The 26,477-nt window shown below is 42.1% G+C and overlaps 1 protein-coding gene across 2 annotated transcripts in view; it reads right to left on the minus strand.

The window, feature by feature from the left end:
- Rnf38 (ring finger protein 38) overlaps window positions 1-26,477 on the minus strand; it is a 119,013-nt gene that overhangs the window by 63,195 nt on the left and 29,341 nt on the right. For both annotated transcript variants that reach the window (XM_038347618.2, XM_038347627.2), the window contains exon 2: window positions 1,393-1,463. In XM_038347618.2, coding sequence (XP_038203546.1) covers window positions 1,393-1,463 — 71 coding nt within the window. The remainder of the gene's footprint in view (window positions 1-1,392; window positions 1,464-26,477) is intronic.

Below are 26,477 nucleotides of genomic sequence, written 5' to 3' on the forward strand. Positions count from 1 at the left end.
TAGCTTAAATCTTTAATCCCAGAATTTGGGAAGTGTGAGTTCAAGGCCAACCCTGGTTTTTCATAAAAAGTCTCAGAACAGTACCAAGGCTAGTGAGACCTTGCCTAAAACAAAAACAAAATACAACCCACAATGAAACAAACCCACCATTAATTTGGACATGATTTTAAAATGAAAAAACTCGGGGCTGGAGAGATGGCTCAGAGGTTAAGAGCACTGACTGCTCTTCCAGAGGTTCTGAGTTCAATTCCCAGCAACCACATGGTGGCTTACAGCCATCTATAATGAGATCTGGTGCCCTCTTCTGGCATGCAAGCATACATAGAAGGAATGTTGTATACATAATAAATAAATCTTGAAAGAAAGAAAGAAAGAAAGAAAGAAAGAAAGAAAGAAAGAAAGAAAGAAAGAAAAAGAAAGAAAGAAAGAAAAGAAAAGAAGGAAGAAAAAACTCTGGCCCAAAGTAGTAAACAGACAAACGAGCACACACACAGACACACAAACCACACTGAAGAATCAGGTTACATTCTCAATAATCAATATTTAGTTTAGGCTTTGGGATAAAAAGAAAGCAAGCAGGTGCAGAGGGCACGTATGGCCCAGTGCTTGGTAGGATGAGGAGGACTGCTGCAAGTTCCAGCCATTAGACCCTAGATCCAAAATCAAACCAGAAGGCTGAGGAGATGGCTCCGTGGCTAAGGCACTTGCTGTGCCTAACAGTGAGGTCCAGAGTTTGATTCTGCAGAACCCACATAAAGCTGGACAGAGGCAAGTGTCTCCAATCTAAGCTGTCCCTCAACAAGAGGGAAGCGGAAAAGGGAAGCTGAGATGTCTGTAGAAGCATACAGAGTGGTGAACAAGAAATCTCAATTCAAATAAAGTGGATGATGAGGACCAACACTCCAGTTTTCCTATGACCTTTACACACTTAAAGTGACATGCACAAGCCTGCACATGCGCACACACACACCATCACATTTAAAAATAAAGACAAAAGTGATGACAATGTATAAGCAACTATAAATGTGAAACAAATTTGGAATGTCTGTGATTCTTCCAACTAGAGACGCATGAACAGCTAACTACTCAGAGAGCACATGTTTCTTTGTTAAAATAAGCCTCATGTCCAGCCTGTGCAGAGAAAGAGGAAGGACAGAGACACCACAGAGACCTGGAGACTAGGCAGAGCACCTTTTCTGAGGGTCGAGCTGCATGTGTTCTGGAGCAGTCCAATAATCCGACACACAAACCAGCAGGACCATCTGTACTCTGCGTCTCAACATTATACCCTCGTCACCCCAGGGCTCGAGGTCCAGAGTCACACAGGTGAATCCAGCAGGACAATCAGGGTGGCATGCATTCCACGGTGGCAGACATCAACAAGGACCTCACCTTGTCACTGTCATCATGACAAATGTGGTCGTGATGGACGGACCGGCACTGAAAAGAAGCACCAACACTACCTACGGAGAAAAGGAAGGGAGAGTTAAGCAGCAGTAATTCCTTACATTAAACTGCTTTACCAATAGAGACTTATGTCCAGTATCCCACTTAGTCCTTAAACAAGCTCGTAAGCAGTAGGACAAGATTACTTATGGATTTTCAAAAGCTACATGTGCAAGCTTAGGAGTGCACGGAGGTCAGACAATAACCTGTAGGACCGGGTTCTCTTCCTACATGTGGGTCCCAGGGACCAAGCTCAGGCAGTCATCTTACCCACTCAGCAATCTGTGGGCCCTATTTGTAGCTTCTTCACAGAAGGAAGAACCAGACACTGATCCACAAAAAGCAGCAGTGAGAAGACAGATGTGGAACTGAAGCCTGGCTAGCAACCCTGCCCCATCACTCTGAAGCATGGCAAGGTCTACTTCCCAAGTGAGACCCCTAAGTAAACACATCAGTAAGGCAAACCCCTACTGACGAAGACTAAAGTTACATTCCTGTTTGGTTTACACATACCTTGAGGCTGACCCTATAAATATAACATATAAAATACAATTTACCCAGGCTTAATGGCACATGCACTTTGGGAACTAAAGTAGAAAGATCAAGAGTTCAAAGACAAAGGACAAAGGGACAAAGGAGTCTTTGAGACAGTAGAGTTTCTTTTTTAAGCCTATGTCAAATAAGATTTCAAGTATTGCTAGGCATGATGGCGCACACCCTCAATCACAGCAGAAGCAGGTGGATCACTATGAGTTTGAGGCCAGTCTAGTCTACATAAAGAGTTCCTGGCTAGCCAAGGCTATATAGTTAGACTCGGTCTTTTAAAAAAAAGAATGGAAGGAAGGAAGAAAAAGAAGTCTTAGAAAAATGTAGAGGATTTTGTTTTGTTCTGATTATATAATTTCAACGAAGAAGAAATGCAGAGACAGGAAGGTCACCACAATCACACCATACCAATCTAGTCTATACATGGAATTCTAGGCCAGCCGGAAAAAAAAAATCTATGTGTGTACATGTGTTTTGTTTGTGTGTGTGTGTGTGTGTGTGTGTGTGTGTGTGTGTGTGCGCGCGCGAGGGGGAGGTTAATGTGCTTTTATTGCTAGGGATTGAACACAAACCCTCATGCATTCTAGGCAAGTGCTCTCATTGAGCTATATCTCAAGCACACAGCCTGTCCCAGTCTTCTGAAAAGCTGGTGTTAAACATAAAGACATGAATGGAGAGTAAGTACGCAGAAACTAGACATGGTGGTGCACATCTGGAATCCCAGTAACTGGGAGGCAGAAGTTGGTGATCTCTATGAGTTCAATATCAGCCTGGTATATACACTGAGTTCAGAAAGGCCAGGACTATATAGAGAGACTCTGTTTCAAAAATAAAAGTAGAATAAAGTAAAATTAAAAAAACAACCTCACTTATAAGAATAAGAATAAAAATAAGTAAAATTGGGCTGGTGAGATAGCTCATTAATAAAGGTACTTGCTGCCTGACAATCTTGAGTTCAATTCCAGGACCCACAGAGTAGGAGAAAGAAGGACTCCTGCAAGCTGTCCTCTGACCGCACATGTACCAGTACCCTCATGCACGCCTCACACCAAATAAATACTATTAACTCGTATTTCTATAACTAGTTTCTTATTAACATGGTGTATTGGAGACCGCTGGTCTGGGAAAAGGAACTGTAAGAACTGACAGTTACAAGCACATGCCAAGTAGTTTCAAAACTGAACAGACAACAGTTCATTCTCACATGAAACTTGTGTGTTTAACCTGTCATAAAGATCAGGCACAGCTAGAAGCTCCTTGAAGAACACTGTCTAATGATTGTAGTTGAGGCCATCAACACAACCTTAGCACCACAAGTCCTGAAGAAAACTGATGGAGGAGGGTCATCTGTCTATGTGTTACTTTTATTGGTTAATAAAGAAACTGCCTTGGCCCTTTAATAGGACAGAAAATTAGGTAGGCGGAGTAGACAGAACAGAATTGTGAGAGAAAGAAAGCAGAGTCAGGTAGATGCCTCAGCCAGTTGCCATAGCTCTCCTCTCCAAGATGGACGCAGGTTAGAATCTTCCTAGTAAGACACCACCTTGTGGTGCTACACAGATTACTAAAAATGGTGGTTAAATCAAGATGTGAGAATTAGCCAATAAGAGGCTGAAACTAATGGGCCAAGCAGTGTTTAAATGAATACAGTTTCCGTGTAATTATTTCGGGTGTAAAGCTAGCCGGGTGGCGGGAAGCAGCCCGCAGCTCCTTCTACAGAAAATGAAAATCCAAACAGGTAATTTACAAAATCTCTTCTAAAAGAGAGTATTAAAATAAATGAAACCAGGCTGGAATTCTAGCAGTTGGGAGGATAAAACAGTAGTATTGAAAGTTAAAGTCAGGGCTGAGGAAATGGCTTAGAGGGCAAAAGTACTTGACACTAAAGCATGAGGAGCCGAATTAGAATCTTCAGAATCCACATAAAAACCAGACATGGAACACTAGCATCACTAACCAAAGCACAGCACTCCTCTAGGGAAATGGGATACAAAGACAGAAGAATCCCAGGAGCAGATAGGCCATCTGGTCTGGTGTTCCAGAGGAAAAACAAAGACCCCCATCTCAAGGTGAAAGGCAAGGACTGACCCCTGAGGTTGCCGTCTGCACGCCATATACATTACGTGTACAACCACAAACACGTACACCAATAGAAAGTTCAAGGCCAGCCTGGGCTACACAGCTAAAATATTCAAATAAACATAAATGAACAAACAAACAAGCCAGAGTCCTGCTTGCAGGCTGCTCTCCCATCATCACCACCCACTGGACACTGTAACCTCTGTCGCCCAAACCTAATGAGCCCATCACCCTCTCCCTGGCCAAACTGCCAGGAGCAATTGTCACACTATTGCGGGCAATGATGCAATTATAGATTATAGCAACTGATAATTCAGCTGTCAACCCACCAGAAGTACTCCCTGATAGGTACCCCATCAGCAAGGCTTGTGGACCACTGACTCTGAAGACTGCTGCTTGAATCTGCAATTTCACTTGTGCAATGACAGCTATGCTATCTCCCCATTCTGTGCATTTTCATGTAATGTGCATATGTAGTCTCAGGATTACAACTCAATCTTATGGACACATGCATGTATCTGTGGATGGTCAGGAAGATGACTTTTCATTTGGCTGTGTAATTTTGATATAGAGAATATATATTAAGACATGCTTCATAACTAAATCTAATTGTCCCATGAGGACTGTAGACACTTAAAAGCCTGCTTTACTCCTTTTGGCTCAGACTAACTGCACACAATTAGCTCGCTTTCACCTCAAAGCAAGTACAAACTAAACTAAGGGCTTTATTTGTAAATAGATCATAAGTTTAAAACCTTACAGCAGGGCTGGAGAGATGGCTCAGAGGTTAAGAGCATTGCTTGCTCTTCCAAAGGTCCTGAGTTCAATTCCCAGCAACCACATGGTGGCTCACAACCATCCGTGATGGGGTCTGGTGCTCTCTTCTGGCCTTCAGGCATACACACAGATAGAATATTGTATACGTAATAAATAAATAAATATTTTTTTAAAAAAAAACCTTACAGCAGTGGTGGCTCACGCCTTTAATCCAAGCACTAGGGAGGGAGAGACAGGCAGATCTCTGTGAATTCGAGGCCAGCCTGGTCTACAGAGTGAGTTCCAGGGCAGTCTCCAAAGTTACAGAAAAACCCAATCTCAAAAAACAAAAACAAACAAAAAAACAAACCTTACAGCTATGCTCAAGGTCAGCCGTCCAACCAAAGTTACTACACAAAGCACCCTAAGAAAGGCATGCCAATTCTGCACATGCCAGTCTGCTAACAATAGACTTATGTCTCAAAGTTTGTCACTGTACAACCCCCAGTCTGCTTACAGTTTACTCCTGAAACCTTGAAACCCTTGTGCTGCCATGCATAGCAATGGCTCAGCTCTTTATAGCTTACCCTAGGAATATGTTTTTGACCAAAGAGAGGTAACTCTTGTAATTTCTTTATCGCTTCAAGGCTCTAGATGGGAAAAAGAGCTTTAAGGCTGGGGAGGGGGGACCTAGAAGAAGCTAGGAGAAGTCAGAAGTAGGACAGGAGAATTAGAATAGAAGCAGAACAATAAAGAAACCAAATTAGAAAAACATGGAGTGAGAGATTCATTTGCCCTCAAGACTTTCACTGGCTGTTGCTTCCTCTCTGAACCCTGAGAGGACCTTGGGGCTGGACCCCAAAGGCTCTTGATACCAAACATCCCCTGCAAGATCAGCAGCCCCTAGAGACACAAGCATCTCCTGCATCAATTGGAAGAAGAGGTGAGTGACTGGTCTCCCAGCTAAACTGCCCCAATCCCTAGACCCTAAGCCCCAGGGCACATTTTTTGCCTCTCCTCCCATCTCAGCCCCAGCCAGCCAACAGGTAAAAGTCCTGCTACATGGTAAGTTACAAGACCCATTCTGCTCCCCAAACCCACTGAATCCATCACCTTCCCTCTGGCCAACCATACCCAGGAAGATCAGCTGCCCCTAGAGGCACAAGCACCATCAGCACCGGCTGGAAGAAGAGCAGCTCCTAAAGGCACAAGCATGACCCAATTGGAGGGAGAGTAGCTCTCCTCAAAGAGCCCTCCCCAGCAACATCCGCAGACCCTATAGCACAGGTGTCACCCATACCAGTTGGAAGGACAGGCACAAGCAAAACCTACACCAGTTGGAAGAACAGACTCCATAGGCACAGGCACAGCCCATACCAGTTGGAAAAACAGACCCGATACGCACGAGTAAAGCCCACACCAGTCAGAACTGGATGATAGGCTGGATCTAGGCATCCAAACCCCCACAAACCTCAGCTGAGACAACTGTACTTGACCTGTCAACCAACCAATCACCTCAATCCTTGGCCACTAAGGTCAAAAGACAATAAAAGAAACAGATGATAAAGGAACAGAAGATCCATCTAACAAAGACTTCACAAGAATCAACGCTATACCTACAAGTATCCCAAACCCAGATGGGTAGAATGCAGCATCAAGAGCAACACGGCACCACCAGAACCAGTGGTTCTACAACAGCAAGACCTGAACATCCCATGAAGATGAGACAGAAGAAAATTGTTGGGGAAAATTATTTTAAGGTGTGTGACTTTTGTTTCTACTGAATTTGTTTAGCTCTGTGAAGCTGTGCCTGTCTGGAAGAGGAGGAGGAGCAATGAGAGAACAAGGGGAGGAGGACATCAGGGACCAAGCAGCCAGCCAGCCATGGAGTAAGAATGAAAGTAGGATATACAGAAGTAAGAAGAGGCCAGGCGGTGGTGGTGCACGCCTTTAATCCCAGCACTCGGGAGGCAGAGGCAGGCTATCTCTGTGAGTTTGTAGGCCAGCCTGGTCTAGAGTGAATTCCAGGACAGGCTCCAAAGCTGCCTGACTCACACACACACACACACACACACACCCACACACACAAAAACAAAAAAGACAAACCCTTATCCAAACTAACCAAAAGGCAGAGAGAGAATAAGGGAGACATAACAACAGATACTGAGGAAATCCAGAGACTCATACTTAAAAAACCTGCACTCCACAAAATTGGAAAATCTAAAAGAAATGGACAATTTTCCATAAACAATTTAAATAAACAATTTAAATAGACCTATTACCCCCTAAGGAACTAGAAGCAGTCATTAGAAATCTCCCAATTAAAAAAAAAAAAAAAAGCCCAGGGCCAGATGATTTCAGCTCAGAATTCTACCAAAATTTCAAAAAAGAGCTAATACCAATACTCCTCAAATTGTGCCACACAACAGAAGCAGAAGAAACTGTTAAACTTTTTTAATAAGACTACATTACCCTGATACCCAAACCACACAAAGATACAAAAATAAAACAAAACAAAAAACACCAAAAACAGACCAATCTCCCTCATGAACATTGATGTAAAAATACTCAATACAATACTGGCAAACTGGGCTAGAGAGATGGCTCAGTGGTTAAGAGCAGTGGCTGCTTTTCCAGAGGTCCTGAGTTCAATTCCCAGAAACCACATGGTGGCTCACACCATCTGTAATAATATCTGGTGCCCTCTTCAGTCCTGCAGGCACATGTACAGACAGAACACTATAATAAATAAATAAAATGTTAAAAAACTGGCAAACCAAATTCAAGAACACCAGAAAGAAAGAAAGAAAGAAAGAAAGAAAGAAAGAAAGAAAGAAAGAAAGAAAGAAAGAGAGAGAGAGAAAGAGAGAGAGAAAGAGAGAAAGAGAGAAAGAAAGAGAGAGAAAATCGTCCACCATGACCAAGTAGGTATCCCAGAGATGCAGAGTTGGTTCAACATACAAAAATCTGTCAATGTAATCAACCATATAAGCAAATTGAAAGAAAAAAAAAAAACATGATCATCTCATTAGAAAACGTCTTTGACAAAATCCAACACCCCTTCATGATAAACGTCTTGGAGAAATCAGGGATACCAGAAACATATCTAAACATAATAAAAGCAATATACAGCAAGCTGACAGCCAACATCAAATTAAATGGAGAGAAACTCAAAGCAATTTCACTAAAATCAGGGACAAGACAAGGCTGTCCGCTCTCTCCATATCTATTCAATATAGTACTGAAGCTCTAGCTAGAGCAATAAGACAACAAAAGGAAATCAAGGAGATACAAATTGGAAAAGAAGTCAAACTTTTGCTATTTGCAGATGATAGTATACATAAGTGATCCCAAAAATTCTACTGGGTAACTCCTACAGCTGATTAACACCTTCAGGAATGTGGCAGGACACAAGATTAATTCAAGAAGATCAGTGGCCCTCCTATATACAAATTATAAATAGGCTGAGAAAGAAATCAGAGAAACAACACCCTTTACAATAGCCACAAATAATATGAAGTATCTTTGGGTAACAAGTGAAAGATTTGTATGACAAGAACATTACATCTTTAATGAAAGAAACTGAAAAATATATCAGAAATTGGAAAGATCTTCCATGCTCATGGATAGGTAGGATTACAATGGTAAAAATGACTATCTTACCAAAAGCAATCTACAGATTCAATGCAATCCCCTATCAAAATGCCAACACAATTCTTCACAGACTTCAAAGGAACAATACTCAACTTCATATGGAAAAACATATTTAGTATAGTTAAAACAAACCTGTACAATAAAGGAACTTCCAGAGGCATCACCATAGTTGACTTCAAGCTCTGTTATAGAGCTATAAGAATAAAAATAGTTTAGCACTGGCATGAAAACAGACACGTGGATCAATGGAATCAAATTGAAGACCCTGACATTAATCCACACACCTACAAACAAAATTTTGACAAAGGAGCCAAAATTACACAATGAAAAAAAGAAAACATCTTCAACAAATGGTGCTGGTATAACTGGATGTTGACATGTAGAAGAATGCAAAAAGATCCGTATCTATCATCCTACACAAAACTCAAGTCCTAGTGGATCAAAGACCTCAACATAAATCCAGTTACACTGAACCTGATAGAAGAGAAAGTGGGAAGTAGCCTTGAGCACATTGTCACAGGAGACCACTTCCTATATATAACTCCAGTAGCAGACATTGAGAGTAACAACTAATAAGTAAGACCTTCTGAAACTGAAATGTTTTCTGTAAGGCAAAGGACTCTGTCAATAACACAAAACAGTAGCATACAGAGTGGGAAAAGATCCTCACCAATCTCACATCTGACAGATGCCTGATTTCTAAAATATATAAAGAACTCAAGAAGCTAAACATCAAAATACCAAATAATACAATTTTAAAATGGGGTATTCTCAACAGAAGAATCTCAAAAGGCTGAGACACTTAAAGAGTTGCTCAACATCCTCAGTCATCAGGGAAATGCAAATCAAAACGACTCTTAGATACCATCTTACACCTGCCAGAATGGCCAAGCTCAAAAACACTGATGACAGCTTATGTTGGAGAGGATGTGGAGTTAAGGAAACATTCCTCCACTGCTGGTGGGAGTGCAAACTTGTACAACCACTTTGGAATGGTGGTTTCTTAGAAAATTGGGAATCAATCTACCTCAAGACCCAGCTATACCAATTTTAAGCATATACCCAAAGGATGCACAATCATACCACAAGGATACTTGCTCAACTATGTTCATAGTAGCATTATTCGTAATAGCCAGAACCTGGAAACAACCTAGATACCCCTTAACTGAAGAATGGATAAGAAAATTGTGATACATTTACAAAATAGAGTACTACTCAGCTGTAAAAACAAACAAAAACAAAAAATGATGACCTCATGAAATTTGCAGGCAAATGGATGGAACTAGAAAAAAAACCGAGGTAAACCAGACCCAGAGAGACAAACATGGTATGTACTCACTCATAGGTGGCTATTAGGAGTAAAGCGAAGGATAATCAACCTACAATCGACAGCCCCAGAGAGTCTAGATAACAAGGAGGGCCCAAAGAGGAATGCATGGATTTCCCTGGGAAGGGGAAGTAGAAAAGATCTCCTGGGTAAACCAGAAGTGGGGACTGGGGGGCTGAGGGCAGGGGAATGGGAGCAGGTTGGGCGGGCTGGGTGTGCCAGGTGGTTAGAGGCAAGATGGAGGGGAGAGTGAGATGCCTTGATGGGGGTGCCATTTCTGGGTTAGGGAGAAACCTGGTGCCAGGGAAACCCCAGGAACCCACAAGGCCGACCCCAACTAAGACTAAGGGGAGAGGGTGCCTGAAGTGACCATCTGTAAGCAGACTGGTGACTATCCTAATCAGAGTTATCAGAGCTACTCTACCCAGTAACTGCACAGACACAGAGGCAGAGACCCATAGACAAGCACTGGGCTAAGTCTAGTAGAAGAAAGGAAGGAGGGATTGTCCGAGCCAGAGGGGTCAGGGTGGGAACACCCACAAAGACAGCTGACCTGAGCTCAAGGGAGCTCATGAATGCTAGACCAACAGTTAGGGAACCTGCATGGAACCGACCTAAGCCCTCCCTCTGCAGGTCTGTGACAACCCCTGTGGCTTGGTATCTCAGGAAGACTTCCAACAGTGAGAGCAGTGAAAGCAGGACCTCTCCTGTAGCTTAGCTGGCCTTTGGTAACCTGCTCCCCATGCTGGATTACCTCACATAAGGTCCTGCCCCCAACTTGATGGCCATGCTTTATGCAAGCCCATGGGAGGCCTACCCCTTTCTGAATGGAGATTGACAATAAGCAGATGGGAGCGGGGGCACGAGGAAAGAAGGGAGGGGAAACTAGTTGGTATGAAAAATAAATTTTAAAAGATGTCATTTAAATAACTTTTTTTTTAATCTAGATGTGGTAATGCATGCCCGTAGTTACTCCAGATGTTAGGGTAAGAGGTTCACTTGAACCCAGAAATGTGTGGCCACCCTAGGCAAGTTAGCAAGATCCTGTCTTTAAAAAATTAAATAAAATTAGGACTGAGGCTATAACTCAGTGTTCAAGTATTTGCCTAGCATGTGTGAAGCTCTGGGTTGTATTCACAGCACTGAAATGAACAAGCCAGAAAGCAGACATTCACGTGCAAAATAAGAAAAAACCTGGATATAAACCTTAGACCTCTCTCTCTCTCTCTCTGTCTCTGTCTCTCTCTCTCTCTCTCTCTCTCTCTCTCTCACTCACACACACACACACACACACACAAACCCTAATTCATCGTGGAAAAATGAGTATTCTATGAGGGCTAGGAGGAAGTTCAGTGGGTAAAGTGCTTGCTGCACAAACATGAAGATCTGAGTTCAGATCCCCAGCACCCACATAACAGCCATGTATGGTAGCACACATCTATAACCCTAGCACTGGGGGAACAGAAACAGATGGATTGGCTGGCTGGGGGCGCTGCCTGGCCAGCATAGCAGAAATGCTGTCAATAAAAGACCCTGTCTCCAAAACTGAGGTAGAGAACAATTAGTAAGATCCCAGAATCACTCTCTGGCCTCCACACACTCATTTGGCAACACACACACTGTAATTTGATGTGTACGTGTGTATTTAGGGAATGCATGTGATGTGCCCATGAGGAGGCAAGAGCAGGATGCCAGGCATCTTCCTCTGTCACTCAGTCCTCATGTGCCTGCCTTAAGTCTGGGTCTGTTGCTGTACCAGAAGTCTCAGTTTCTACTCTGGCTGGCCAGAGATCTCAGGATCCGCCTGTAGTACAAAAGTGACAGGCTCGTGCAGCCATGGCTGGCTTTTTATATAGTGCTGGGGATTGAAACTCAGGTCCCCATGCCTGCAGAGCAAGCATTCTTTTTGTTTGTTTGTTTGTTTGTTTGTTTTTGTTTTTCGAGACAGGGTTTCCCTGTAGTTTCTAGAGCCTGTCCTGGAACTAGCTCTTGTAGACCAGGCTGGCCTCGAACTCAGAGATCCGCCTGCCTCTGCCTCCCGAGTGCTGGGATGCAAGGCGTGCGCCACCACCGCCCGGTCAGAGCAAGCATTCTGATCCTTCTGAGAAACCGTCCCAGTCCCTAAAAAATAATTTTAAAATGAATATTCTCCTAGAGAGAAGCCTGCATGTTTCACAAAATCACCAAATGAGTCAAAGGCACAAATACACACAATCCCATCTTAGCAAGCAGAAGATGCTGGGCCCACAGGAACAGCCTGTCCCAGAGGCACTGAAGGGAAATGGCATTCTGTACAGAGTAAGAAAGCACGTGAATGTGACCGGGCTGCAGCTCAGCACTAAAGCACTTGCCAGTCAGTCATGAAGCTTAGTTCAAGCCCCAGGACTTCAAAGAAGAGCGGGAAATCCAGGGGAGAGAGAACAGAAGAATGAAAATCCAGGCATGGAGCCCAAAGTTTACAGAAACTGGAGAACACAGAGAAGTCACAGCTGAAACGGCAACAGGAAAGAGAAGTGACAGAGTGAGGTCAATGTCTGCTGGGCTCTCACCCACGGGTTACGGCAGAGCATAAAGACAGACATTGTCTATCACGGTCACGGATACTGCTGAGTGCAAAACCCAACCCTCCATTCTCAACGCTCACCTTTCTTGATGTACTGGTAGTGCTAATATCTGTCCAGAAGATACAGCTCTTCTCCTCACAACTTTTCTTCATGTTGCCACAGTAAGACAAAGCCATGACACCTCTATGAAACCTTACGAGGAACTATCAATTTCCAAAGTGACTGTACCATTTTACAACCCCAGCAGGTATTTTCAGTTGTTTTAGGATAACGGTCAACTTTGGAGTCCTGTCAAAATGCAGGCTAGGGATTTGCAGATTGTGCAGTCTCAGAGCACAAGCCACATGCCTTTCTCACTGGAAAATGGGAGTAACACTGTCAGCTTAGATGAAAGTTACAGAGCACTTCTGAGAGTTGAGGTTAAACAAATGAAAAAGCCAGTAACAACACAGGTTGTCAGAGTTTGCATGAGATAAAAATTTAGCACTATCTAGGAAGGCAATAGTCATATTGTTGAGAGGGGCAGTACTCACAGCACACACATATGCAAGCAATGCAGTCTGTTTCTCATGCTCAGCCCTTTCCCTGGAGTTAGGTACATGCCAGGCTTTGTACTGGGGAATTTTCCTGAGGATCTGAAATTAGACCTTCATCTTCACACAGCCAGTGTTCCTACCCACTGAGCCATCTCCCAGCCCCAAGTTGTTACTCCTGTGTCAACAGTACCAATATCCTTTCTCCAGATTTCCCGAAACTGTCTTATTTGTTCCTGGGAAAGCTTTCTGGTATCATCAACATAAGAACAGTTGAACAGAACTTTGTTCTTTCCTATGGGCTATTTACAGCTCTCCTGAAAACTGCTGATGTGGAAAAGCCATCAAAAGAGACTAGTAACTTAAAAAAAAAAGTAAACTTCAAAACAATAAATATCCTAAATTCTTATTTATTAAAAAAAAATCAAGCTGGGCATGCCTTTAATCTTAGCAGCTGGGAGGTAGAGGCAGGAAGATTTCTGTGAATTTGAGGCTAGCCTAGTCTATACAGCAAGCTTCAGGTCAGTCAGAACTACACAGAGAGACCCTGTCTCAGAAAAAATAATCATAAAAATTGAAAATACATACAAACTATTCACAGTAATCATCCTTAAAAAGGATAATAGGCCAGCGACATGTTTTGTAGTATTTTCTTTTCTATAATCACACTCTTGACTTCTGTAACTACTAAGAAGGATGGAGGAGATCCCTAAGTAGGAAAAAGCACATGCAGGGCAAGCCTCCTAGATGCTCAGGGTCAGCTAGCCTGGTGTGCAGCAGTGGCAAACAATGGAAAGACACTGCTTCAAGTAAGATGGAGAGGCACACCCACACCCACACCCACACGAGAAAGAGACAGAGATACAACAAAAGACTATTACTTATACACTTCAAGTAAAATCATATAACCTTAAATACTAATTACCTAATTGCACTTATGTAATCTTAGACACTAATTTAACTTTCCTATTCCTGACCACCTTGAAAACCGCACAGCAGGTAGCTCTGATTCTATCTGCTAAGGCCACAGTGGCTAGAGGAGGGGTACAGCTCTAGGAAGGAAAGGGCAAAGAGAACTAGTGGCAAGCGCTGTGACGGATACTTGCTGATATGCCCAAGGACCTAACTGCAAAGGGACAGGGAGGCTCTGGGAAAAGCACACCTGTCTCTGAGTTGTCAGGCACTACTATGGTTATAAAATGGTCACTGCTCAGCCTGGAAGACATCTAATGTGACCTCAACTATCTAGTGCAACACGGCTAAGCTCGCCATGAAAATCAGCTCATACGTAGCGTGTGAGTCATTCCATTCCACAGGCATTTTACCTGTTCAGGGTCACTAATAACTCTACCAATTATTTTTTCAGTATGGATTGCCTCACTTAACATTAATTTTGAAACTATCTGCCCCATCTCCTGTTATTTCACCAGATACTTCTTCAGATACAACTACCTATTTCTAGAAGAAACTCAGCCAAAAGAGCAGGTGTCGTCACATAGGCTGTGATAACAGCACCCGAGAGGCACAGGCTGTAGATATGTGCATGTTTGGTATACACTAGCGCTCACAGATCTGCCCAGAGGCAAGAGTTTGAGGCTGGTCTGGTCTACACATCAAGTTCCAACCAATCAGGGCTATATAGCAAGATCCTATAGAAAGAAAGGGAGGGAGAGGGAGGGAGGGAAGGAGGGAGGAGAGGGAGAGAGAGAGAGAGAGAGAGAGAGAGAGAGAGAGAGAGAGAGAGAGAGAGAGAGAGAGAGAGAGAGAGAACCAACAAAGAGGATAGACTATGGCCCTAAAAAAACCACCATATAGATCATCAAACTGTTACATTTATTAAATACCATATTTTTAAAATGTAATTTAAATGCACTATAAAGTATGGTGTCCTAAAATTCCACTGCAGAATAGGACAAATTCACCATCAATCATTCATTCATACTGGAAAACCAGACACTCACACAGCAGTCTGCTCCCAAGGAAAGGGACTAAGCTGTTCTATTTAGTTAGTAACCCACATTTTCTACTATTAGTCAATTCACCCCTAATCAAAGAAAGGCTAAGGAAATTACAAGCTTGAAGTCTCTGCATGGAAAGACAGTGCTAGGAGAAACAAAGTGTCCACAACCCTAAAACTCTTTCTATCACTGATTGGCCATTTTCAAAACTGGGTTTCTAAGGAGGTCTTCTAATTTTTTTTTTAAGTTTTGGCTGTTTTTACTTACTATAATTGTTACATCCAAGTGGATTTCAAGCTGCTGCGAGACAGTACACTATTACGGATTGTCCGCAGGCACAGGAGTGAGCAGCGAGGTGGAGCTGGGGGCGGGTGTTGGATTAACAATGAGTCATGTGGTAAAACCCCTAATGACACAAAAGGAGCAGGACAAAAAAATGTGTGCTTTAGTAAAAGATCTTTAAATCACAACTGCAAGATAAAGGGTGATACAGCATCAATCCTAGGCAGAGAGGAAAGCAATGGAAGAGAGTTCCCCGTGTGAGGAAACACCAACACCACTCCATGTTCACAAAAAAATAAAAAAGGGAAACCAAGCAATTCTGTCTTTATCGTTTATATGCAAAATACAATAGTCACTTAGTTCCAGAGACACATTAAGGCTCAACAATTTGTTATCATTATAAGCAGGTAATCTGCTACAAAATTATTTCAAGCCAGGGCTGGAGATATGCCTTGGCAGTTAAAGAGCACTGACTGCTTTCCCAGAGGACCCAGGTTCAATCCCCAGCACCCACATGGCAGCTTACAACTATCTGTAATTCCAAGATCTGACACCCTCACAGAGACATACATGCAGGCAAAACACTAATGCACATAAAATAAAAAATTAATTTAAAAATATTATTTCAAGCCATCAAGCCAGATAAACTAGAAAGCAACAGAAAGAATGACTAAAGTACAAAGAAATGAACTCAACAATCAAAGTCAATCTCTAAACTGGAAGAAAAAAAACTACAAAAGCATCTAGACCCACAGTGACACGCACCTGTAATCCCAGCACTTGAAAGAATGAGGAAGGAGAAGCCAGCATTCAGTTATCCTCTGGCATCAGACTGTCTCCATAAAAAGTTACAAAGGGACTTCATAGAGACAGAGGTGTTCTGGAAGAGCAAGTGGAGAGAAAGCACCCTGACTCTGACAAAGAGGACACAGGGTAAAACGAGAATGCACACAGACAAAATGAGCCACGAGTAACTCTGGGGAACAAATGAGTGAGGTGCACTGATGAAGCTGAACAAGTGTGTCCCTCCCTGGGCCCCGACACCAGCAGTCAGGTCCTTTTCCAAATCCTTTTCCAGATTTTTAATATGATAGCATTTTTATTATTAGCAACTACCATAGGCAATTTTAGAATACTCTGATAGCCAAATAAAACATGTGCAAAAAGACTGTCAGTGTGCCACTGCTGGCTCAACATACAAATAAGAAAACACAGTAAAACACAAGAGAGAAGGGACACCAATGAGGACAAGAGCCAACAGTCAGGATGAAACAGCTCACGGAAGCTAAGGAAGAGGAACATCAGAGACTAGTGAGGGCTGGAGAGATGGCTCAGCGGTTAAGAGCATTGCCTGTTCTTCCAAAAGTCCTGAGTTCAATTCCCAGCAACCACATGGTGGCTCACAACCATCTGTAAGGAGGTCTGGTGCCCTCTTCTGGCCTGCAGGCATACACGCAGTCAGAACATTGTATACATAATAAATAAATATTTTTAAAAAAGAGAGAGACTAGTGACTAACAAGACTGATTGATGATTTACTAGCTGATGTTTTAAGAACTTAGGACTTTTCATGACAGAGACACGTCTGCTCCTGGCAGCACCAGTTACTTCAAGGGAAAGATGGGCATCAAAGAGGCTCCTTATGGAGTTGGTTAGCCATTTGGGCAAGAAACTGCTCTTGCCTGGACTGTTTGATGAACTTGGCATGCAAGACCCTCAAAAAAAAAAATGACTGCTAAACTTGCCTAAAGGTGAGACAATCCTTTGGGGTTCCTGCTTCATAAGCGAGTCTGTCAGACATTCTGCAGAACACAAAAGAAAGTGATTGATAAACTGCTAATATAGGCAAAACAGTCTTTCAAATTTCCTGCTTCATGGAAAAGTCTGATGGATACTATGGGCCTGTAGGCTAAAGATGGATGCCCCAATGGTACAGAAGAACTTTGAGTGACTGTCCAGGCAGTGAGAAATCTGTCAATTCTAGAGTTTTGGAAGTTGCTTACAATGAACTTATTGTTTACTCAGGTAATACTATATCCTTCTAAAGTCTTTGATGGAGTAAAAATAAAACAGTTATTGTTTTCCTTAGATGGGATAAAAGATAGAGTAGATATAAATATTATAACTGTAATTCTTGCTTGATACCTGTCTTGTTATATGTAATTTTACTATGTAAAAGTTAAAACCTTCCTTTTTTTTATTTAAACAGAAAGGGGGAGGTGATGTGAGATTCCCCTCTGTATGCTGTGAATATGATTGGATAATTAATAATGAAAGCTGGCTTGGCCTGATAGGGCAAAAGAATAGAGGTAGGCAGGGAAAACTAAACTGAATGCTGGGAAAAGAAGGACAGAGTCAGAGAGAACCATGTAGCCAGTTGGAATCTTGCCGGTAAGTCACAGCCACATGGCAATATACAAATTACTAAAAATGGGTTAAATTAAGATGTAAGAGTTAGCCAATAAGAAGTTAGAGCTAATGGGCCAAGCATTGTTTTAAATAATATAGTATCTGTGTGATTATTTTGGTTCTGGGTAGCCTGGATGAAAAAGTGGCCTCCTCCTACAACTAGCTGCTCAGCGATCAATAAAGAGCTGACAAGAGACGGCAAGCAGGCTACAACTTTATAATATAATCTTTCAGTATACACCCATTGGGAACTTAAGGAACCTCTAGCTCAGAAATTCTGGCTAAAGCAACAAAGGTATCTATATATTTCCTAGCTTATAACATAAATTCACCCTGGCTTTAGAAACACTATAGTTACTTCTTATTTTTTTCAAGACAAAAAAGTTAGAAGTTAGAGAGTAAAATCTGAATTAACAAAGGTAGTCCATCCCCTTAAAAATGCTGTTGGTGCTTTTTCCTAAGCTGAAAACTTAGCATCATTTCATACTGTAACTTAAAAACTGCTCCGAGCTGGTGAGCCAGCTCAATACTAAGTCATTTGCCGCCAAACCTGACAACCAGAGCTCCAGCCCCAGATGCGAAAGGTGGAGAGAAAGGACTGCAAGTTGCCCTCTCACCTTGTGGCACTGTGGTGTCTGCCACCAAAACAATAAATGCAAAAATAGAAAATAAATTTTAAAAAGTGAGGCCAGGTGGTGTTGCATGCCTTAAATACTTGGAAGGCAGAGGCAGGTGGATCTCTGTGAGTTCAAGACCAGCATGGTGTGGCCGGAGAGATGGCTCAGTGGTTAAGAGCATTGCCTGCTCTTCCAAAGGTCCTGAGTTCAATTCCCGGCAACCACATGGTGGCTCACAACCATCTGTAAAGAGGTCTGGTGCCCTCTTCTGGCCTGCAGACATGCACACAGACAGAATATTGTATACATAATAAATAAATATTTTTAAAAAAAAATGGTCTACAGAAGAGTCCCGGGACTACACAAAGAAAACCCTGTCTCGAAAAACCGAGGGGGAAAAAAAGTGAGAACTGGAGAGATGGCTGAGCAGTTAAGAGTACACATTGCTCTTCCAAAGGCTCCATGTTCCGTTTCCAGCACACAACAGCCAATGCTCCAGGGAATCCTATGATCTCTGGTCTCTGCAGCTTCCTCACACACATAGCACACACTCACAAAAATACACATAAATAAAAAATGTTTTAAAATAATCATTTTTCTTTCTCTTCATATTACTACTGGGGCTCACTGATTCAGCCATTATCACACCAGGCCCCAAATAATTCCTGTATATAAACACAAAGGCTCAGATATCCTAGGCTTGGTGCGAATATAGCTCAGTTATAAAGTATATGTTATATACATGAGGTCATGGGTTCAATTACAAGCAGTATACAGAAGAAAAAAGGAAAATAATCAGAAACCCTCCCAGGCTACACTATCCACACAGGACACAGAGAACCTCACCAGAGTTCAGAATCTATAGTCTGAGGCAGGGACTAGAGGGTCTAGTGCCTAGCACACACAAGGGCAGGAAATCCATATAAATGGACCAGCTCACTATTAATAAGAAGCATCTTACATCATGATACCTCCATTCTAAAATAGCAGAGAAGATACAAACTTAAACCTGCAATAAAGAATAGGAAGGAAAAGACGTACACAATGAAGTTACTATAAAATGCTTTCTGGGAAAATGTAAACATGGTTGAGAGGTTAGATTAAATACAGTTAAGTTGCTGGATCAATCAAAATGAGACTCCAAGACACGTGACACCCTAAGAAATATATAATTGGCAGCATAGAAAAATCAAGTTCTAAAAGTACAAAATAAATTTTAAAAAAACTCACTAACAGAAAATTTCTCAGAACTGGAAAAAGATGTCAATCCAGATATGGGGTGTTTAGAACGCCGAGAGACAGACCAGAAAAGAACTGGCCCTCGCCACGATTAGAACCCTAAACACACACAAGGGCAGCATCTCAACAGCAGCAATAAACGCCTTGTCCCAGAAGGCAGGCCTGGCAGAGCAACAGCAGATTATTCAACTGAAATTTTAAAAGCCAGGAGGACCTGGCGGATGTATTTCAAGTTCTGACTCAACTGCCAACCCTGACTATTATATTCAGCAAAACCATCTGTTATAACTGAAAGGAAAAATAAAAACTGCCCACGATAAAAATAGGTCAAAGGAATGCATGACCACTAACCCAGCTCCACAGAAAATACTTACAGAAATCTTTTGGACTGAACAAGAAAACAAATCCATCCACAACCCCACAGGAAAAAAATAATGCTCACTAGAATAATAGGTAAGCAAGAAAGGAAAACCACATTACAAACTCAACAAATGGCAGGAATTAATACCCACTTTTCAACAATAACTAAGTATTAAAAATCTCAATTCCCAACCAAAATACAGAGGCTCCCACACCACTGGACTCCTCAAGCACCTGCAGTCACAGCACAAAACCACACACAGGTGTGGGCCCACAACTAAACCCACACACTACACACAGGTGTGGGCCCACACAACTAAACCCACACACTACACACAGGTGTGGGCCCACACAATAAAAAAATAAGAATAAACCCTTGGAGAAAGGGCACAGACTTGTAGACTGGATCAAAAACCAAGAACCATCTACTTTTGCTGTCTCCAAGAGACAGATGTCATACAAAAGTCAGATGTCACCTGAGGGTGAAGGAATGGAAAAGCGCCTGTAAACGGACCCAGGAAACAAGCAGGTGTCACTTTTTCAGCAGCTGACAACACAGACTTTCAACCAAAATTAATGAGGAAATCTACAGATAATCACTTCACACTGACTAAAGACTAAGAGGACATTATGATCCTAAAAGTATGCCTCAAGCAGCTGCATCTGATTTCACAATGAATAATATCAGATGTAAAGCCAGACTGCCTCTAACAATACTAGTGGGTGACTTTAATACTCAACTCTCACCAATTAACATGCCTCCCTGACCAAAAAAAAAAAGAAACATGCAAATTAAATGACATTATAGATCAAATGTTATTTATTTATTTATTTATTTATTTATTATTTTGGTTTTTCAAGACAGGGTTTCTCTATAGCTTTGGAGCCTGTCCTGGAACTAGCTCTTGTAGACCAGGTTGGCCTCGAACTCAGAGATCCGTCTGCCTCTGCCTCTCGAGTGCTGGGATTAAAGGCATATGCCACCACCACGCAGCTATAGATCCAATGGATTTCATAGAGAACTATAGACCATTCCAAACTCTGAAGAATACACATTATTCCCATGGAACTTTCTCCAAAATAGATCACGTATTCTCAAACAAAGCAAGTCTCAACAAACACAGAAAAAACAAGTCATTATAGTCTATCTGATCACAATGGAATAAGACTATGGGCGGTGGTGGCACACACATTTACTACCAGCACACAGAAAGCAGAGGCAGGTGGATTCCTGAGTTCAAGGCCAGCCTAGTCTACAAAGCGAGTCTCAGGACAGTCAGGGTGATTACACAGATAAACACTGTCTCTAAAAAACCAAACAAAAACAACAAAAAAGAAACCAGAGGGAGAGCTCAAATAAATAATGATAGATCTTAAGAATCCTCAAAAATGAAAGATTAAAAACCCCAAATCAGTAGATGAAAAGAAATCAAGATCAGGGCAGAAATTAATTAAATGGAAACAAAATAAGAACACAAAGAACCAATGCAACAAGAAGTTTGTTCTTTGAAAAGTATGATTGACAGACCCTTAGCCAGACTAGTCAAAAGACAAAGATTAATAAAATTAGAGACTAAGATAAAAGGAGAGCCACTACAACAGATACAAACAAAATGCAGGAAATCATTAGGTTTTATCTGGAAAATGGGCATCATAAATAAAAAATAGAAATACAAGTAAAAAAATAACCCCAAACATAGCAGGTTTTTTTTTTAAAGACAGTGTCTCTCTATGCAGTCCTGACTGTCCTGGAACTCTCTATGTAGACCAGGCTGGCCTCAACCGCATAGATTCTCCTGCCTTTGTCTCCCAAGTGCTGGGATTCAAGGCATGCGCCACCAAGTGTGGAAGTTAACTTTAAAAATGAAACAAAAACAAAAAAACTCACAATGTCAACCTGGAATGACAGCCTAAGGAAGATTATACAGTTAGACCCTTCTCCTCCACCTATGAAAAAGGTCACCTCCAAGTGGCTGTGCACATCATTCCTAGGGCACAGCACTTAGAGCTTTAGAGTCTCAGTTCTTGGGTTCTCCCACACCCACCCCTCCCCTCCTTCCTTCAAGTATGTTTGAAGACTACAGAGAACCTCACACAGGGCCTTTAGCCCTCCAAGTACAAACACCAACTCTATCACAGAGCAGCAAAATTTCTTTCTGTTCTTGGGGTCTGAGGAGAAGAGCTGGTATAAACAGCTCGTAAATTCAGGGTTCTACCAGCGTCCTCTAAAGCTGAAGACATGACTCAGTGCACCAGTTTACTGAAATGCTCTTGTCCTCTTGTGCTTCTTGGGGAGAAAACTTGGGACTTTAAAATGATTTAAACATTAATTTCTGACAGGACTGAGAACAGAACCTAGAGAACTTCACATGTGCTGGGCTGGAAAGACGGCTTAGTGTTAAGAGCACTGGCTGCTCTTAGGACCCAGGGTCAATTCCCAGCACAGCAGCCATGTGTAACTCCAGTTACAGAGAATCTGACACCCTCATACATGCAGGCAAAACATCAATATACATAAAATAAAAATAAAACATTAAAAACAACAAAAACTAGGAGCCGGGCAGTGCCTTTAGTCCCAGCACTCAGGAGGCAGAAGCAGGTGTATCTCTGTGAGTTTGAGGCCAGCCTGGTCTACATAGCAAGTTTCTGGACAGCCAGGGCTACACAGAGAAACCTTGTCTTAAACAAAAAGCTGGGACCAGTGAGATAAGTCAGCTGGTAAAGACTTGAGTGTGACAGAGGACACATGCAGATGAAAAGAAAGAACCTACCCACAGAGTTACCCTCCTGTTGCCATGAGGTGTCAGCCAGAGCATATATGCATCCATACATGCACAAAATAATACCGATGATGCATTTTCCTTAAATTGCATTTAAAAATTAAAGCTCAGGATGGTGGCACAAACCTTTAATCACAGAACCCAAGGTATAGGCAGGGTAAACAGGAACTCAAAGTCTAGTCCTACTACATACTGAATTCAAAGTCAGCCTGAGCTATACAAGACTCTGTCTCAAAAACAACAAACAACAAAAACATGACTACACTAAAATCTGAAAACTAGTTGTTTATGAAGTTTAAATACACATCGAGTTATGCTGATTAAGCTCTTGTGGTTCTATGTGGCTAGAAGATCTAAACAAAACAGGACTGGTTCTGAATCCTCAAGCGAGTGTGATGGCTACACAAGTCTATGAGAAACTACGTAACGCTAGTAATGCCCACAACAAACCACCTGCCTAACTAGGTACTGCCAGGGCCAGCAAGATGGCTCCGATGGCAAAGGTACTTGTTGCTAATGTCTGACAATCTGAGTTCAATCCCTGGAACACAGAGGGCAGAAGGAGAGAAACAACTCCTACAAGTTATCCTCTGACCCACACACATGTACACTTATAAACACAATTAGGTACTTTAAAGAAATCTCAACTAGAAACTCTTCAGTTACCTCCCCCAACCCAGCTATTTTCCCCTTCCCAGTTACTTTTCTATGCTGTGATAAAATACTATAAAAAAGACCAGTTTGTTCTGTCTCACAGTTCAAAGGTCCATCTGTCTATCATATAGAGAAACAGCCGGTCACATCACAACCAGAGAAATCATTGAAATGTGTCTTTCCATCCCCTTTCTCCATTCATTACAACGCCTCCCTCATCTTGCTAAGCCTCAGACTTTTAACACTGAAAAAAAAAATAGCTATAATTAGAACAAAGTAAAAAAGTCATTTCACTAAACTTCCTAGCCGGTCTTATACTTTAGTCACGACTACTGTACATTTCCAATGGGAGGACACACGCATGCTTCAGCACGTGTGTGCAGGTGAGAGGACAGCATCGTGGAGTGCATTCACTCTCTCCTTCTACCTTCACATGGGTCGAAGGTTCAATCTCAGCTTGTCAGGCTTGTGTGGCAAGCACCTGGCCCACTGAGGCTCTGTCCCAGAGCGGACACTACTTACCTTAGTTCTTAGCTGGGAGCACTGAAGGAGGTGTTTCTTTACTGAAATATTGCAAGCCTACGTGCAATGCTAGATGTCAGCTCACCAATCTATCTCTACTAGTTTAAGCTGACTACAGTGGGGGGCCACAGGACACCAAAGGCAGAGTCCTAAGACCTCCAGCGCCAGTCTACTGCCCCAGACCACACACCCCACCACCGCCGTGTCCTAGTCACCATGAGAAATTATATCAGGCACTGTACAGACATCAGCAAAACCTTTCTTACAGTGACTTCTCAGGAGAAGTGTATGCTGGTTGACTGAATAGTCATTCCATCCATCAGAGATTGATAATGGACTCGGAAAATCACAATTATCACAAGGAAAAATAAAACAAGGGGGAAAGCTAACTGAGCAAGCACTAGCCCTATCCCTGGACACAGAATAAGCTGTCTTCTTTTTACTAAATCTTTTCCATAAAGTAGTGTCTTGGTACAAATGGTCTAGCCCCACAACTAAGCAGCAGTGCTCAAATCAACCCTCTCTAACTCAGTGTGCATATTTAAAATGAAAGGTACACTGGGCACGGATAGGAGACACTTGTGATCCCAGCACTTGAAGAGGCAAGAGGATCCTAGTTCCAAGGCCAGCTTGGGCTATGCAGCGAGACTCAGTTGTAAAAAGTGACGGTAGAGGGCAAAGAGAGACTGACCTGAACATGTAAGGTGTTCATCACATGGCCCAACACATCTACAACACCATGCATGTTTGTATTATTTCCCACATTCCCCTGAAAGTTCTTATTTCCTCATCCGAAACCAGCATGTGACTGCTTCAAGCTGAAACAGACATGTCACAACACCCAGAATGCATCAAGGAGCTGAAGGTCATCCTTGACCACATAGCAAATTTGATGCCAGCCAGAACTACTTGAAAAACCACTCAATACCTGAATTTACTCTATAAATAATTGTAATTGGTTAATGATGGGGTTTTTGGCAGAATTATTTTTTCTTCAGCACCATTAGTCATGAGCAGAAACTGGTACAGATTAGGAATGCCTTATAAGACAAGGATATTTCACTTAATACAGGGTAAACTAAGTCAACAGAAAGTTATTAATGTGTTAAAGGCTCCCACAAATCTGACTTTTTGTATCATAAATTTTTAATGAAGAAAATAATCAATTATATAATTTGTGTATTCATTTTCAAATAGAAATAAAAATGCAGCACTGAAAATTGTATGTGTGTACAAGGTGCATGTACGCACAAACAAACACGCATGCTGGGCTGTACATGTAGAGGTCAGATAATAACCTGGAGTCAGGTTCTCTCTTTCATCCTATGGGTCCGGGGGTTAAAGCCAGGTCTTCAGGTTTAATGGCGGCTGCCCTACCCTGCTGAGACCTCTACCAGACCTTGAGAATTATTTTTAAGCATTTGATTAGGTAGATATATGATTTATGATACAGTACATCTTCATACACTGGGCTACATCCTAGGAAAATCATGGCTGTCATAACAAAATGTTCCTGGCATCCAGTGAATAGGACTCAGACACACTACTGAACACCCAATAGGGCAGGTAATATGAATGCGTATTAAATATTAATGGAAGAATTCTTTGATGAACCTAGCACTAATATGCCAAGAACATGTATAGTATGCACAGGCATACATGCAGGCAAAACAACCATACATATAAAATAATGAAATACCATATGTTTTCGAGTAATGTGGAAAAGGAGGACAAGGCAAAGAGAGGAATGGCTCTGCTGCTGCTAAGAATACCCATGGTTCAAAAATTTAGAGTGTATCCTACTCTCTGGATTGGCGGTCACTCGGCGGATGAGGAGTTCTCCAGACTTCTCACTGTGTCAGAGGGACTCTTATATGGTCATGCTATGAAGGTTCTGCTGCTTGAGATCCTGTGAAAGTCACTGACTTAAGCCTGATCTGCTCTCCTCCCTAGACACTACATAGCAGTGGCCACGGCATCTCTTTCCACCAAAGCCACACTAGTCAATCCTATTTATTTATATGCAAACATTGTCACGTCCCTGTTTTTAAACTGTGACACCATATAACATCAACTTTACCACTTTAACCACTGAGAATGCATAATACAGGAGTATTAATTATATCCATAATGTGTGTGAACAGCTGCGCTGCTATTTTCAAGACATTTTCATTATCTCAAACAGAAAACCTGTATCATTCAATAACTTCTCGCTTCACCAATGTCCTTTTTAAAAAACTATAGACTTAGTAACTTTCAAGTTATGACATGCTGCCACCAGGTGGCGAGAGTGTCAAGGTTCCCATGACAGGAACGGAGGGCAGGCAGTTTTCCCTTCCCTACAAATTAGAATAGTAACAGCATCTGCAGAAGGAACCTTTCACTTGCCCTCAAAAACCCACTGTGGTGTGGAGCATGGGCTGGCAGTAGAGTAAGAACCTGAGAACAGGACAGAGTGGCACACACCTAGAATCCCAGCCTTGGGGAAGCTGAGGCTGGAGGATAGAAGCTCAAGGACAGTCTAGGCTATCATTAGACCCTGTTTCATGAAACCTCAAAAAAATGACACTCAGATTCCAACTCACCCCACTCACAGTGGCTATTCTCAATAACACAAAAGAAAACCAGGTGTTGTGGCCCCTGTTCATAATCTCAGCATTTGGAAGGCTGGGGCATGATGACTCCATGAGTTCAAGACCAGCCTGGGTTATGAAGTGAGATTGCTAAGTATGTTGGCCTACATCTGTATTC

This window comes from Arvicola amphibius, chromosome 11 (genome assembly GCF_903992535.2).
Source record: "Arvicola amphibius chromosome 11, mArvAmp1.2, whole genome shotgun sequence".
NCBI lineage: Eukaryota > Metazoa > Chordata > Mammalia > Rodentia > Cricetidae > Arvicola > Arvicola amphibius.